This window comes from Ctenocephalides felis, unplaced genomic scaffold (assembly GCF_003426905.1).
Source record: "Ctenocephalides felis isolate EL2017-DRISC unplaced genomic scaffold, ASM342690v1 CF-g0.4_SCAFFOLD_00845, whole genome shotgun sequence".
Lineage (NCBI taxonomy): Eukaryota > Metazoa > Arthropoda > Insecta > Siphonaptera > Pulicidae > Ctenocephalides > Ctenocephalides felis.
Genome location: NW_020536999.1, coordinates 14,201,381 through 14,218,180, shown reverse-complemented (window position 1 = coordinate 14,218,180; position 16,800 = coordinate 14,201,381). Strand labels below are relative to the sequence as shown.

At 29.4% G+C, this 16,800-nt stretch overlaps 1 protein-coding gene across 1 annotated transcript; it reads left to right on the top strand.

The window, feature by feature from the left end:
• Positions 1-3,967: 3,967 nt before the first annotated feature.
• On the top strand, positions 3,968-14,516 carry LOC113364313 (phospholipase D1-like). The gene is made up of 18 exons (XM_026606801.1): positions 3,968-4,111; positions 5,106-5,276; positions 5,543-5,726; positions 5,784-6,043; positions 6,909-7,081; positions 7,155-7,390; positions 8,166-8,273; positions 8,429-8,568; positions 8,640-8,861; positions 9,018-9,226; positions 9,749-10,009; positions 10,090-10,343; positions 10,724-10,938; positions 11,133-11,258; positions 11,647-11,893; positions 12,867-12,963; positions 13,331-13,554; positions 14,107-14,516. Exons 1-18 carry the CDS (start codon positions 4,095-4,097, stop codon positions 14,206-14,208), a joined length of 3,246 nt encoding a protein of 1,081 aa, XP_026462586.1. The 5' UTR covers positions 3,968-4,094; the 3' UTR covers positions 14,209-14,516.
• The last annotated feature ends 2,284 nt before the right edge of the window (positions 14,517-16,800 follow it).

The window sequence follows — 16,800 nt, the reverse complement described above, 5'->3', positions numbered from 1 at the left end:
AATTTGCTTCAAGGCACGATGCCATGTGGCCCCACTAGTTTTTTTTTTAATATTATAAATATTGAGAATCGGTGGCTCTCTTCATTCCGGTTACGTACTCTACTCTCTCGCCTTACTAGTATATGTCATAACATCGGAATTATTAGTAACACAGCCGGCCTTCGTCTTCGTTTGTAAAATCTTCATTAACTTTCAAACAGACATCTAAAATCATTCATTCACAAACAAAAAGTTAAATATCAATAACATATTCAAAATAATTTATATTATTTATAACTTTTCAATTATTGTTTTTGATCATGATACATGCAAAGTTCAGATTTTGCGTGCAAGTGTTTCAACCGTGTAATTTTAATAAATTGTTTAAAATTTATGTGGAAGTTTTCGTGATAAGTTTGTTGTCAAGTGACGCAAGTTGGCGAAAAAAATGGTTAAATTTGTATAAAAATATGTGGAATAATATATGGGTATTATGATTTGGTTTATTGTAGTTGTGAATGTAAAGTTATAACAATTAGAGAAGTATAACAAAGTTCTAATCGAGCAAGATCGATTGAAGTAATTTGTTATGATGTCCACGTATTTAATTTACATGAAAATGGAGCCTCTGGTAATTAATAGATGTTCTATCTATATTTATATAGCATTTAGTCTTTTTTTTTATTCATTCCATATTATAGAGCAATCAGAGTTATTTACAGACCCTATGAGTTGTATGGTTAAATTACACACAATAATAAAAAATAATAATAATAAAATAGATCGATAATAAAAATGAATTACAAATAAAGAAAAATAAAGAAATAAAAAAACAAATTGTAGTAATTACTCCAATAAGCAATATACTGTTGAAAACAATCATTTAGTCATTTAAATCAATTTTTATATCACATCCTTTTCTTTTGAATGTTCTCTATCAACTTCTTGATATTTGTCATTCACTTTGTATACAAAAATTCTGAACAGATTTCAAAAAGTCTATTCGTTGAGAATCGTACTGAATAAGTCAAAAATTCTCGGATAAAATTGAAATGTTATGGCAACGCTATATTATGGTTCTACATTCATATGAACTGGTAGTAAAATTTCTCAAAAAGCTTAACTTCGTGTATTAATGTCGAAAAATTAAAGTCGATCAGGCGTTTCACACAATAAAGCCTAACTTCACGTATGTGTTATCATCAGAAAGATGCACTTGTGATGAAATTGTTATTTGTAGGTTAGTTTTTATGTGTGGAACATCTGATAGTACAACAAATACTTAGCTTTTTGACAATTGGTTACTACCAACTCTTACGAAGATAGACCCACAAAATATCATTATCTTAACATTTCTATTTTATGGGAGAGTTCGTTCTTAAATCTACTCTTTTATACTAAAATCTCATTACCATTGATTATACTTTTTCATGTTCTGTGTATTCGCATAATAATGCAAAATTCGTCAAAGCCACATTGTGAAATCTTAATTATTTTAAAATATTCAGTAAATTGTCTACAATGTTACAGGAATCTTGATTGAATATCATATGTGTTATTTTAATTTACTTGCATCATAAGTTATTCTAGGAACAACACATGTTCATAGTAATTATCTAAGAATTTGCAATTCTTCATAAATTAAAAATGATAAATATGATGCATAACGCATAATTTCAAATAATAATAGTAATAAAGAAAAATATCGTAACTTATTTGACAATTAAATTCGTTTTGTTCGAATATCGAATGTTTTTAAATAATAATAGAGAACAAATGTGGTTTAACCTGTTTTAGTGTCTTCCGCACTCAACAGAGGGTCGACTGATTTGATACTTCTCCTATACGGTTATTCGGATTTTGATAATTCTTTTTAGAGTTTGTCATAGAAATTTTTTAAGATTTATTGAACTATAAAACTATAGTAATATTGTAGAAATGAATTGCAAAAATTACAAAAAATCACTTATCTTGGTTTGGACTCATTCACTGCTAGAAATGTCAATTCACTTGAAATTTGAATTTAGCTGGAATTATGGAGCCTAGATAATGTTAGAATATAATATACAAGAAAATGTAATGTCTACATTATCGTTGCCGAAAAGCAGTTGAGATGTGCCAGAAATTATAATATAAGAAACAGTCAACAGTTATATTTTGGCAGATGATTATATAATTCAGTTTGATAAATAAAGCAATAAGTCCAAATTTGCATATACATAAACTTATGCATGTTGCATTTTGGTTTATTTTACTGAATTATTTAACAATACAAAAAATAAACAAAAAAATGATTTAGAGTTTTGTTTCATGTGTCAAAATTCATTTGTTTGGCATTGGATATTTGGCAAGACAGCGTCGGGTCATCTAATATATTTATATGAATCTTGTCTAGAATTAAACCTAGGGGTAAATTTACGTGCTACAGTTAGTGGCGCCCCTGCAAAGTGGGAAAACAATTAAAATTGAAGTAATGGCACTGCAGTCGTGTTTGCGATCTATTTATACAACTGATGAAGCGTCAAATTGGGAATCGAAACGTATAGAGGTCTATCAAATATATTTAGAAATATAATGTTTTAGTTGTTTTTTGCATATATTAAAATTACGTCTCACTATGTTGGTTCCAGATGAACTCTTAAAATACTAAACCGATTTTAAATTCTTAAATATATAAAAATTTAACAAGAAAGATAAGTTCTTGAAAAAACAAAATATATTTCTTATATTTTTCTATTTTTTTTCTCATTATTTATATTTCTTATTTTTATCACTTCAATTTGTTTAGATTAAAATAGATGTATAGAAGTATAGAACTTTTATAATTTTTGTTGTGGTTTACAAAAGGTTGGGAAACAGTGTTTTAAATAACATATATGTTTGAGAATTCCATGTTTATATATTCTGTTGTTTATATATTCATTAATCATACTTGAACGTGACATATATGATTACTCGAGTTCATTATTTGGAATGATTAATTTTTACTGCAAATGTGGTCTTATTATTATAAAAATTTATCTACATCTCTTCATTTTAATTAATCGGTTATTTTAATTTTAAATTATTTAAAAACTCAGGTAGCTAAATCTATCAAATTTCGCATTAGACAGCCTGATGTCAAGCAGCAGTATAGATAGCGATATTTCCCTTAAATCCTCTGTATTACAGAAATTGTATTAATAAATTAACATAAAAGATAAAAATATAATAAAGATAGGAACAACAGTTCATATGACTCGTTAAGTTAAAATTGATGTTAATTTTTTTTTAATTAAAATTTAAAAATTATTATTACTGATATTTTAATAATTTTTTCCTTTTCTAGATATGACAGAAATTGAAGGCGGCCTGGACAACCCTACCTTGACACTTGCCGACACTGACTCTGTTTTTATAGAAGGGGCTTTCAGGGACCCCGATATGGACTCCCAATTTACAGGATTGGATCCAGAGGTTCCCAAGGACCTGGATTTAAAACCAGCCGAAGGGTTCGCTTTGAGTGTGGAACCTCTTTCACCCACAGGTAAAAATAAATTATTATATAAATGAACAAGAACTGTAAAAAATTATGGTCAAAAACATATTTGGTTGTTATGAGTTCTTTTCCTTTTCTGTATAAGTCATCGCAGTCTTTTATCGCCACAGCACCCCCCTTCTGTGATGAAGTCACTGAATATTGCTTGCAGACCATTTATATAACTATTATGAATTTTTGCGTCTTTAATTTAGCCAAAAAATTGCATTTTAATTAATTATTTTCAGGAGAATCAGAATATGATGAATTTCTGGCAGTACCTGATTCTTTGAGTGTTATTTCGGTGGCCGGTGATGTTCCTGTTTTAGTAGAAGGCAAATCGGTTGTAGACAATCCTGCAGGTAAAAAATACCAGAAAAACGAAAAAAACAATTTTGTATTTTTCTTAGTTAAAACTTTAAACAAAAACAAATTTTCATTTCATGTGGATTTTTTTTCAGAGCCAATAAACTCAGTTCCATTTAGTGCTGTACATCTGCCTCCTGTCAAGTTTAAGTCGATACAACGAAAGGTGTTCATACCAGGAGTAGAAATTTTGGTACAGATTACAGATTTTGAAAGAAATGTGACGACCCATATGCTTAATCCTAATTTGTAAGTAAAAATAATCACTGCAATTATTAAATATCTTAATTCTCTTTAATTTATTTATAAAATATTATTGTAAATCGGAAATCTGGTTTTGAAATGGGATTGTAAAGAGATGGTATTTTTTTTTAATTATTGATGTATTGTTAAATATGTATAGTAATAATTTTAAACGTACTTAAACGTAATTATAAGAATTTAAATTAATTGCATAGTTAAATTATGGGCGTATCTATTCAAATATCCGAATTTGATAATAATTTATTAACTTGATCAATACTAATTTTAATAATAAGTATAATTTATTAAGGGGTAACAGTACTGTAGTAACGGCTTGAAAAAACTTGTTTTTTGGAAAAAATTTTTGGACGAGAGGAGAAGTATTAAATTTATAATATTAAAAGGAGGTATTGATGGTATATTTGAGTAACAAAATTAAAAATCATTATATAAAAATCTACAAAAATGACGAAATTACAGCAACTACAAGAAAAAAATACTTTGTGGTATGAAATATTTTTCTCTAAAAAATTGAAAATATTTTTTGTGTTTACAGTGCTGTTACTCCTTAATTGAGAACATTAAAATCAGTGATAGTAAATTTATATAATTTATAAGTTTTCATTATATGGTGGTTCACAACTTTTGTATTTATATCCAATAAGTTAATTCGGTTTGTCTAGTATTTTAATTCTTTACTTAATTATTTAAAATTTTAGAGTTTAAATCAAATTGTAGATAATACAATTTTAATATCAAAGTTGTAGAAAAAAATAAATGGTACATTTCAAATTTAATATATAGATAAATGGGGCAATTCTGGCGAAACAGAGCTCATAAAATAGCGTTATCATGGCAACGTTCTCTTATGCTTGTTCTTGGTATTGGAAATTATGAAAATGCTTATCTATTTCACATATAAACAAGCAAGGAAGAATGTTATGATATAGAAAATTATAATTTTTTTTTATATATGATATGATTTTCTAAAATATTTTAGATATACGATATTACTACAGCATGGCGAATTCAAATGGGAGATACGAAAAAGGTACAAACACTTTCAGCATCTTCATCAGCAATTGAGATTATTCAGAGCATCTTTAAATATTCCTTTTCCTACAAAAACACACAAAGAACGAAGGACATCTTTTAAAAACACACTCAACAGGTAATTTTTGTAAACTCAACTTTAAGAAAAATAAAGAAATATTATAAGGAAATTGAAGATTGAATAGATATTTTAATTATAATAAATATTATATTGTAGTATAATAGACCAATAATATGTATATATATAATAAGAAAATTGTTTCATAATCTCTCATACCAGATACCCCTGTCTGACTGAGATATGAAAATAATATATAAATAAATAAAAAAAAACAGTCGATTTCCTTAAATCTTAAATTTAAATTTTGCTTTTTTCTTTTCTAGTCATATGTTAGGTACAGAAACAAATAAAGTCAAAACCAAACGAAGAAGAGGAGCATTACCCAGGTTTCCGAATAGACCAGAAGCACTTGTAGGCGAAGAAGGTCTTCAGAACAGGATGAGACAACTCGAGGACTATCTTTACAATCTTCTTAACATAAGCTTTTATCGAAACCATCATGAAACTGTGAGTGAAATAAAAAAACTTTAATAACAGTATACCATTTCTATTATTTATTTCCAGGTAGCTTTCCTAGAAGTATCCAATTTGTCGTTCATCCGAGATCTGGGCGACAAAGGAAAAGAAGGTATGGTTCTAAAAAGGACAGGATCAACTCAACCTGGACAGTCAGGTTGCACGTGTTGTGGCCTTGCTCAAAATACAGTTTGTGTTAGGTGCAATTACTTTTGCACTGATGTCGTGTGCGCCAAATGGAAGACTAGGTGGTTTTTTGCCAAGGACTCTTGTTTTGGATACATCAGGCCGGAGGATGGCACAGTAAGGTAATAGTAATAGAAAAAATCTAAAGACACGTTTGTCTTCTATATATATATAAATAAGTCGGGTTTTCCTTCCTGACGATTTAACTCCAGAACGCACAAACCGATTTCGACGAATTTTGCATTCGTTGGAAAGGTCTCGGGCTCCGCAAGGTTTATAGCTAAGAAAATTAAATGTGCACGGCATCGTGCCTTAATGCAAGCTGCTGGAATTTCACGCACCGTAATTAAAAATTCGATTAATGACATTAGTGAGAATTATCAGAATTATGCTTGGTTAAAGCAACGAGCAATTCTTGCCGCAAAGAATAATGATGTACACGCACTGAATATCACCATTCAATAAAAAATTGCTGGCGATTTGGTGACATACCAATGATTCTGACTGGTCTTCCGTTTGACTTCAAATGATTGCAATTTTCAGTTCGCCTTGCGTTCGCAATAATAAGTCGCAAGGCCAATCACTTAGTGTTTGCGGGATAAATTTCAAATAGATTATTTAGAAAATCATTGTTTTTCACATGGGCAGTTATATGTTGCCTGTTCACGAGTTGGAAAACCATCCGCTTTGTTTGTGTTAACGCCAGACCAAAGAACAAAAAATGTGGTTTACCAAAGAGCACTTCAATGAAACGGATAATTTGCGGATTCACTTTCATTTACTTAGAGAAGTTCAACTAAAAAACACTTCATTTTTGTAATCGAAATAAATTCATTACTGTTGTATAATAAAATCAAATTTTTACTTTTCAAATATAAAACAAACAAAAAATTTCTTCATCTTTCTCACGAAACCATCTTGTGGCGAAACGGAGTTCGTCGGGTTTGCTAGTCTTATTATAAATAACAATATCTATTATCTTTATAGGTCCGTGATGTTGTTTGACCAAAGTTTTGAAGTTTCTTCAGGCATGTACTCAACTGGTCTTCGAAACGGTCTTCAAATTATAAACAGCAATCGACAAATGGTCATCAAATTGTGGACCAGGAGGAAAGCCAGGGAGTGGATGAATCATCTCAAAATTATAGCAAACAATGAAGGTTTGTACATATTGACTGAGTCATTTCTTTATAATTACCAGATATGTATAAAAAATATCCTTTATTTTTTTAGCTCGAGATTTTACATCACCCAACCCTCATGGTTCTTTTGCACCAGTCAGGAATGCCATAAGTTCTCGATGGTATGCAGATGCCAGTGATTATATGTGCCATGTAGCCGATGCTTTAGATGGAGCCAAAGAAGAAATTTTCATAGCAGATTGGTGGTTGACGCCAGAAATTTATATGAAGAGGCCTGCACTGAGTGGAGATTACTGGAGATTGGATAAAATACTCAAGCGGAAGTCGGTAAGTTAATAAGAAATTAAAGTTTTAGGATATCTTTACATTCCAATGTTGAATGAAACTTGGAAGAAATTGATTATTATGTATGTGTGTATGTATATATGTGCGAATACTATCTTTCTTCGACGATTTCGAGAGCATGGATCAACCATTTTGAATTCTTTAACTAGTGGTAATAATAAGAAGTAAATATTGATCAATAATTAATAATTGTTTTAAATATTTTCAAAGATATATTTACTATATATGTATCAGTTCATATAATGTACAGTGACGATCTTATCGCTCAAATCACATAAGAATGTTTACATTAAGAAGATATGCCGAATGAATCCATCTGAGGATATTTTTTTACGATGTAAAATACATATATACTTTTTTAAACAGAATTGTAAATTTAAAACTTGTATTTAAAGTATAAAACTTCGTATATTTTTTTAAGTTTTGAGAATTTCTTTTTCTGAAAATTTTGAAATTTGTTTGAGCCATATAAGTGAACTTTGAAAATTAGAAATCTTGCTACGGAACCCAAAAAAAAAATTGTAACAAAATTAGTAATCATGTTTAAAATCTTTATAAAACATCTGATAATTAGATGTGCATAATGATTATTTTAGACCAGCAAATATCAAGTTTTTTTACATTTTTCTTTGTATCTCCGAAACCGCTGGACCTGCCTTCTCAAAAATTTAATTCCTATAAAATCGATCACGTGATTATTGGACGCCCTCTTAAATATTATTTAAATCAATTTCTAATTAAACTCTTTCTTATTTAGAAACAAGGTGTGAAAATATTTGTTTTACTCTACAAAGAAGTGGAAATGGCTTTAGGAATAAACAGCTATTACAGCAAACAGAAACTAGTCGAAGATAGTGATATTAAAGTAAGTACTTAAAAGATTTTTGGTAGTTACTATCGAAGACTAATATTTACTTGTATAGAGTAAATTTGTATAGAACAAAATTTTGTTAATGAACTATACCTTGTTATAATAATTTTTAAATTATTATATAATATTTTATATTAATCTCTCAATAGGTTATACGACATCCAGATCACGCCAGTGCTGGTGTTCTATTATGGGCTCATCACGAAAAATTAGTCTGCGTTGACCAGTCCATAGCTTTCCTGGGAGGTATAGATTTATGTTATGGAAGATGGGATGATCATAAACACAGGTGAATATCTTGAAACAAAATTATTCCATTAACATAAATTTCTTCTCGATTAATTTTATTGTTATTTTCAGACTAACAGATATGGGCAGTGTCTCCCAATCTGCAACACTCCAAAATAATGGAAAGAGCCTTTTGGATAGAACTAACAGTTCATCTACGAGTAAAATTAGTTTTAGTGGCAAGAATTTTCCAAATACGACACCTACTGGAAACAGAAATTCTACAATACTCTCTTTAGCGGAATCGACTAAGGATATCAGTGCTGCATTTGTTAACACTATAAATTCAGAAAGGTGAATATTAAAATATCGGTATCAGTAGACGAAAATAAATGGATGAATATTTTCATCTTCTGAAAAAATATATTTATTCATTTATCCAGGAGATGGAAACATTTATCCATTTATTTAGTAGACGGAATTATTTATCCATTTATTTATAATTTGCAGTAGTAGTGTCGATAAGCTTCCTGTATTAGAACCAGGCGATAAACTTCTCATAACAAAACCTCCTGATAAATTCACATCGCCTGATGATCGATTGATGATGTTGAGTGGTGAGAAAAGGCCAAGTTTTTTGGAAAAGCAACAGCCGAAGTGCAACACCCCAGAAGCACAAAGGAAGAATGTTTTGGAAAAAATCAAAGACAAGGGAAAAGGTAAAATGTAAAGATATAACTAGTGATGCATGGCACACCCACATACATCAATTTTTTTTAAGGTATGCCAAAATATTCAGAAACCTTTGAAACGTAAAGATATATAAAAATTTTAATTTTCGATTTTTTTGCGATTACTATAACTTATTCTATGAAAAGTTGAAAATTTTTATTTTCGAAAGTTAATGTAATATATCAGAAAAAGATGATCAAGTTATAGTTTTCTCTGAAAATTTTTTTGGTTGATTAAAAATTGTTTTAAGAAAACTACCATTTTACTCTTCTATCTGATTGATAAATAGATAATTATAAAAGTGATGACAAATTTTATTAAATATGAGAAGTCATTGGTTATAAAAAGTACACCTAAAAGCCTCTGATGCTTTATGGTGTTTTTTTTTTCCAAGGACTACCATCTCATGATTCATCAAAATTCCAGACAAGGAATCTGAATTTGTTTGTCATGAAGATGTTTCCCTACAAACTAAATAATCTAATTACATTTTCCATTTTCCATTTTAGATCTAATCCACATGTTCAACACCGACCATGATCTGGACGCAAAGAATCTAGACAAAAATTTATTCTACACGCAAAATGAACAAATCAGTGATTCCCCTGGTGGCCAAAAAGGTGATCAAAAATCCAAAAAAAAATTGTCGAAGAAGAACGAACACGATGAATTTGTTAACAGTTTGGACGGCCAAGCTAAATATTGGATTGGAAAAGATTACTGCAATTTTATTATTAAGGATTTCGAAAACTTGGATCTTCCATACGTCGGTAATAAATGATACAAATAAAAAATATTATATACAAACACTTCTGTATGTAAATGTAAACGTATGAATTTTCTTCCCAAGATTTGGTTGATCGATGCACCACTCCCAGAATGCCCTGGCATGATATAGCCGTGTCAATTTGTGGTTCAGCAGCCAGGGATGCAGCAAGGCATTTTATCCAACGTTGGAACGTCTGCAAATTTGAGAAACAACGAGAGAATCCTTCGTATCCTTATTTACTTCCGAAAAGTTATCGGGACTGGGCTTGGAGCCAGGATCTTGAGGACGAGTTTGAGAAGATTGTAGGTGAAGGAGCTTATAAAGTTACTTGCCAGGTGAGGATAATGGACTTTTTTTTATTCTAACATGCACAATTAATTAACTTTCGAAAATCAAACATGAAAAATTTTGCATATCTTCAAGTTTCAGAGGTTTCTGCACATTTTGGCATTCCTTAGAAAAAATGGATGTATGTGTGTGTGGAGACCATTTTTTGTCTACGTTTTCGGGCGCACAAAAATCAAATTTTTCAAGAGTCAATTATTTTCCAAAATTTCAAAATTGCTCAGAAATCTAATTTTGTCAAAGTTTTGCAAAGTTTTCTTTAATAATTTAGTTGTTGGTATGGAAAGTTCCAGCAATTTGCCTTAAGGCACGATGCCATACTCCACTAGTTTTCTTTAGACTACAACTATTTTACTTTTTCTTTTTTCAGGTTTTAAGGAGTGCAAGTTGCTGGAGCTGTGGTTTTCTTGAACACGACCATGTCGAGCAGAGCATTCATGAGGCTTATGTTCAAACAATATCGAGGGCTCAGCACTATATTTATATTGAGAATCAATTTTTCATCACTCTTGCTATGGGCAATGATTCAAGGGTTAAGAACCAAATTGGAGAAGCTTTGTATAAAAGAATTATGAGAGCCCACAGGTAAATATAAAAAAAAAATTGTAACACAAATGGCTGGTGAAAATTCAACTTTGAACTTTTATATAATTTTTACTAAAGTCGAATAAATATTTTTTGTCAAAAACATAAATTTGTTCTTTGGGAAGTTGCATTAGATTATTATATTATATTTATTAAGTATAAGTATTTTTATATTTAATAATCAATTGTTTCAGAGAAAATGCTGTATTTAGAGTTTATGTCGTTATGCCTTTGTTGCCTGCCTTTGAGGGTGAAATTGGAGCACCTTCTGGAGCATCACTTCATGCCATCACTCATTATAATTATGCGTCCATATCCAGGTAAGTGACAAAATTTTAATCTAAGTAATAGAATTAACTAGTGGTGTGTGGCATCGTGCTTCAAGGCAAATTATTAAATATTTTCATTATAATTATATTAAATATTTTCAATAGATTATTACTGTAATATTGTCTTATATTTATAAGAATTATATATACTGATTTGCAAAGTTGAAATTATTTGTCTAAAGTATATTAGAATTTTTATCAGAATTAAAATTAAAATTAAATCCACTCGGAATACTTTTAATCACTCATAAATTAATTTAATTTTATTGATTAAGTCGATTATTTACACTTATCGGGAAGTTCATGTAACTTGCCTCAAAGCAAAATACCAATAGCAACCAGTTTGGAAAGTAATTCTATTATCATTGTCCTTTTCCAGAGGTAAGGATTCACTCATACAACGATTAAAAGATTCAGGAATTGAACACCCAGAAGATTATGTATCGTTTCATGGATTAAGAACTCATGGAGCATTACCTATTGATGGTGCACCAGTAACAGAACTTGTCTACGTGCATTCTAAATTACTGATTGCTGATGATAAAACTGTTATTTGTGGATCGGCCAACATCAATGATAGGTCTATGTTGGGGATAAGAGACTCTGAGATGGCTGTTATTATACAGGTAGATATATATGTATATATATATATATATATATATATATATATATGTTTAATTTGAGTTTAATATTCGGGCGTAACATCAATAAAAATAGTATGAGAGATTTTTTAAAAGTTTATTCATTTAAAATCCATACGTTTCGACTAGCATCTTAGCCATCATTCAGTGGTAATCAAATTAACTATAAAAATTGAAACTAAATAAATTATATGAAAGGAAATTTTATGGAAAAACAATAATAATAATACTAATAATAAAACACTTACAATTTTGTATCCTAATATAGCATATGAAACCATTATTAATCCATGGTATCAAACTCAAGTTAAACATATATATCAACATCAAATTCAAGACTATTCAATATATATATATATATATATATATATATATATATATATATATCTATGTTAGGGTTGTCCTTATTATGTATGGATGTTTTCGAATTTTCTTGCTTCCAGGGGCTCAGATGCTTCCAAATTGATAAAAAAACAATTCTGAAAGATTTAGCTCTTAATATTAACTCTAAGATAGTTCGCACTCCTATTAAAGTTTCTTGGTTTGTTTTTCTAAGTAAATACTTAAGTTATGAAATATATCAAATTTTTAATGTAAAATTTTTATTCATGATCAAAATAAGCAAATTCAATGTTATTCTCAAAATTTTGGTTCACTTGTCGCTAAGTTATAAAACAAATGGAATTTTACTTATGTTATTTTCATAAGAAACTTTGGTTGGAGTGCGGACTATCTCAAAGTTGATATTAAGAGGTAAAACTTTCAGAGATTGTTTTTTATAAATTTGGAAGCATTTGAGCTCCTGGGAGCAAAGAAATTCAAAAACATATATAATAAAATTTGAAAATTGAACTTGACATACTCAAAAATTCACCTCAAACTTTTTAAAGTATAACTCTGATTATAGATATAATATTTTTAGGCAGGATTTCTCAAATATTCTTCTTAAATTTTTCAGGATGAAGCCTTTGAAGAAGGTACAATGAATGGAGAAGTATTTCCTTGTGGAGTCTATGCAGGATCGTTGAGAAAACATTTATTCAAAGAGCACCTAGGTAATATATATTGAAACACTTAAATAAAATCATGATATTATAGAAAGTATTTAGTACTTTTACCCCTCTTCCATTCTCAACCAAACTATCACATTATAATAAGCAAGAAATAATGTTATGATAACAGAATTCTAGATTGTGCAGTTATCATAAGATTATCCCTTGCTTCTTTATATGTAAAATATGCCTGATTGCATGGCAAATAGATAGACATTTTCATAATTTTCAATACCAAGAACAAGCATAAGAAAGCGTTACCATGACAACGCTATTTTATGAGTTCTGTTACATCAGAATTGCTCCATGATTTGAATATGTTCCTTCGATAAGTTAAAAAATATCATCTTATGTGTCTTTCTCCTCCCAGGTCTTTTGGATTCCGATCAGGATCATCTCAGGTACGATATCACAGATGCAACCCATGATGCCTTCTGGCACGACGTCTGGCGTCGAGTCTCCAGAGACAATACAGAAACGCACGAAGCAGTATTTCGTTGTCTTCCAACTGACCAAGTCAAAGACTTCAAGGAATTGGCTCGATATCAAAGAGTCGAAGTGGGTCAGGCTTTGGCCAAATTGGAACCTGCTAGGGCCGCTCATGTTTGCTATACTCATTTACAGGCAAGAAATAATAAAATAAAATTTTCATAATTTGCAATTGGATTTAGGACATTTTTTTACCTTTATTCAAATAACTTTTAATTTTCATCTTGGACATTATAATTTGTTTGCATTTGTGAAAACTAGATAAAATTTACTAAAATCTGATAAGAACTATTATACACACTTGGATATTGAAATTTTGTATAATTAGTAGTAGAATGAGAACTTTAGTATTTTGATAACTTGCATTATATGGATTTAGGACATTTTTGTACATTTCTTCAAATAACTTTTAATTTTTATCTTGGACATTTAAATTTGTCCACATTAGTAAAAACTACATAAAATTTACTAAAATCTAGTACAAACTGTTACACACACACTTGGATATTGAAATAGCTTTCCTATTCATTTCAATTGAAGATGTCTAATTTAATTTAAAAGAGCTTATGTCCAAGGAGAGTTTTAGTCATATTATTTAGTCCAACTAATTTTTGTTGATTTTTATTACCTCGGCTTACTATTTATTTTTGTTTTCAGGGCAACTTGGTGGACTTTCCCTTAAACTTTCTTGCCAATGAAGTGTTGACGCCTTCCGGTTATTCCAAAGAAGGAATGCTGCCGACATCCATCTGGACTTAAAATTTAGGATAGTCTTCATGAAATTTAATTTATTTAAAGGATAAGTAATGATGGAAATATTTCAATATTGGCACAATAGCGGTAAGTATTACTTTTTAGAGATAAAATTATTTGATAAGCTTCAGATTTTTTACTTAAACATCAAGAATGTAATCTAAATGATATATTAACTGACAAAAGGAAGTTACTATATATAGTATAGCAATTTCAATTACTACTTTTACAATTAAATTAATTCCGTGCCTATAATTTTAAGATAATTACACAATTAGCTTTATGAATGAAAAGTGCTTTTATACATTTGTAAAAAAAAAATGAAAATAAGGATACTCACAATTTACTGTAAATAGTAATTATTAAAACTATTATTTTAACACTGCCATTTTTTTTAAATTGTGCATAGTAAATTAAATTGGACCTAAATATAGTTTGTTTTTAAGTATATGTTAAGTAATTGTTATTTTATACTATTATATGAATAAATTATTTTAAACATTAATAACCAAATAATATATATGTATTTTTTTGTTAATATACATATTTCAATCTGTTCCTAATAATTTTATTAATAAATAAATATATGAATACTTTTTAAAACTTTTACTACTTTAGAAATGTTAAAAATATTAAGAACAATTATCAAGACTAGAAAATGTTGAGACTGCAGTTAATGCTAATGTCTGGTATCTTCTTTTTGAATAAAACTGATAAAAAATGGATTCAAAATACCAAGAAATAGTTAATTCTAGTAAATATAAGATATTCACATACTTTTATTCTAAAAAATACTTCAACATCTAATATTAAGTCAAATGGTGTACATAGCCAAGCAAACTCTACTAATTCTAAAAAAGCTAAATTATATCATGATGAAGAGCCAGCAGATTGTGGGGCCTGCTAAAGTGAAGACAAGTACACATGATTCGAGATCTTGAAAAGAAAGTAACGACTATATAATTATCACCAGCTTGGAAACGTGCAGGTCAGACTGGCTGGGAATCAATTGTACTTGTTATCAGTTGTATACTTCAAAACAGTTTGAAGAAATGGCTGAAGAGCAGGTGCATGAAATTCTCAGAGCTAGCATAACTACCACCTTGTTACAATTACTCGCTATGAAGATTGCCTGCAAAAATTGATAACTGGCTTAAGAAGCAGCATAAACAGTTGCCAATATATAATGCTAGTAAAGAGTTAGACGAAGACCTGGCTAAGAATTAGACATCAGTTTTGTCAGGAGTCTTGTAAAACAATTATGCTGTTTGCACTAACTTGAAACTATTGCCAAGAAGAACGTTAACATGTAGTATAATAATGTTTTATCATGCATTAATATTTTTTTACTAACCTTATGCAGCAAACATCGAATGAAAAAGAGCTTGACGAAAATTGCGATCTTATTAATTAAAATTATTATTATTGTATTATCTAGGTTATAAACTGTCAGAATGAATTGTGTGATACTTCATGTCGCGGTTTGAAATGCAGAATGGCGGCAAATTCAATATGTAACTAGTGGTGCATTAGTGGGTGTATGGCATCGTGCCTTAAGGCAAATTGCTGGAACTTTCCGTACCGTAACGAAATGTTCGAGGGATATTAAATATTTTCAAATAGATAATTATAAATTCTGTAATATCGGCTAATATTTGTAAGAATTATATAAACTGAATCACAAAGTTAAAATTATTCACTTAAAGTATATAAGTAAGCTTAAAAACTTTAACCAGAATTAGAATTGAAATCTGAATTATTTTCGATATTCAAAGGAAAAAAAAATGAAATGATTTTTTTTCCAAAATGCTTATTTTTTATACATTTAGCTCTGTATCTTCGAAATGGCTGGACCTGGCTTTGCCAAAATCTAATCACCACTTCTCTTAATCATTACAAATTGAATGTTTTTAGATCATTAAAATCGGATGCTCCGTTCTCTCGAAAACTTGATTTCTATTTTCTGCACTCTTTGCTCTTTATCTCCGAAACGGCTACACCTACCTTTGCCAAAAACTAATCAGCAAGTCTCCTTATCGGTAGGAATCGAATGTTTTTTGAATTACTCAAATGGGTTGAACCGTGTTCGCGAAATCGTCGACGAAAATTTGTATCCCACACACATACATTCATTTTTTCTAAGGTATGCCAAAATGTTCTGAAACCGCTGAAACGTAAAGATATATAAGAATTTCATTTTCAATTTTTTGCAATTACTATAACTTACCCTACGGGAAGTTAAAAAGGGTTTATGGTAGAAAAGTGAAAAATATAGGATTGATTGTGTTTTATTGACAAATTTGGAACCCACACAAAATTTTATTTATCTTGATGGGAAAAACTGTTCCGAAAAACATTTTGATAATTCGATTCTTGTCAATATTTTATAAATTATATTTTATTTTATTTCATGTACGACACCCACAATGATCAGATAATTGTAGTTTTTATTAATTAAATCAATATGGCGTGTACTGATTTTGTAAATTTTTATTTAAATTTATTAGACCGAGGCAATTTCATATGCAAGTTATGAATAATGCATTATGGAGTGAATATATAATGTTTATTTAACGTTTTTATTACACATATTTATTT

What these genes read in the sequence shown, in the direction of transcription:
- LOC113364313 (XM_026606801.1), top strand. An exon ending in ATCGAAACCATCATGAAACT is followed by an intron (nt 5,727 to 5,783) that starts GTGAGTGAAATA and finishes ATTTATTTCCAG; the next exon opens with GTAGCTTTCCTAGAAGTATC. An exon ending in AACACTATAAATTCAGAAAG is followed by an intron (nt 8,862 to 9,017) that starts GTGAATATTAAA and finishes TATAATTTGCAG; the next exon opens with TAGTAGTGTCGATAAGCTTC.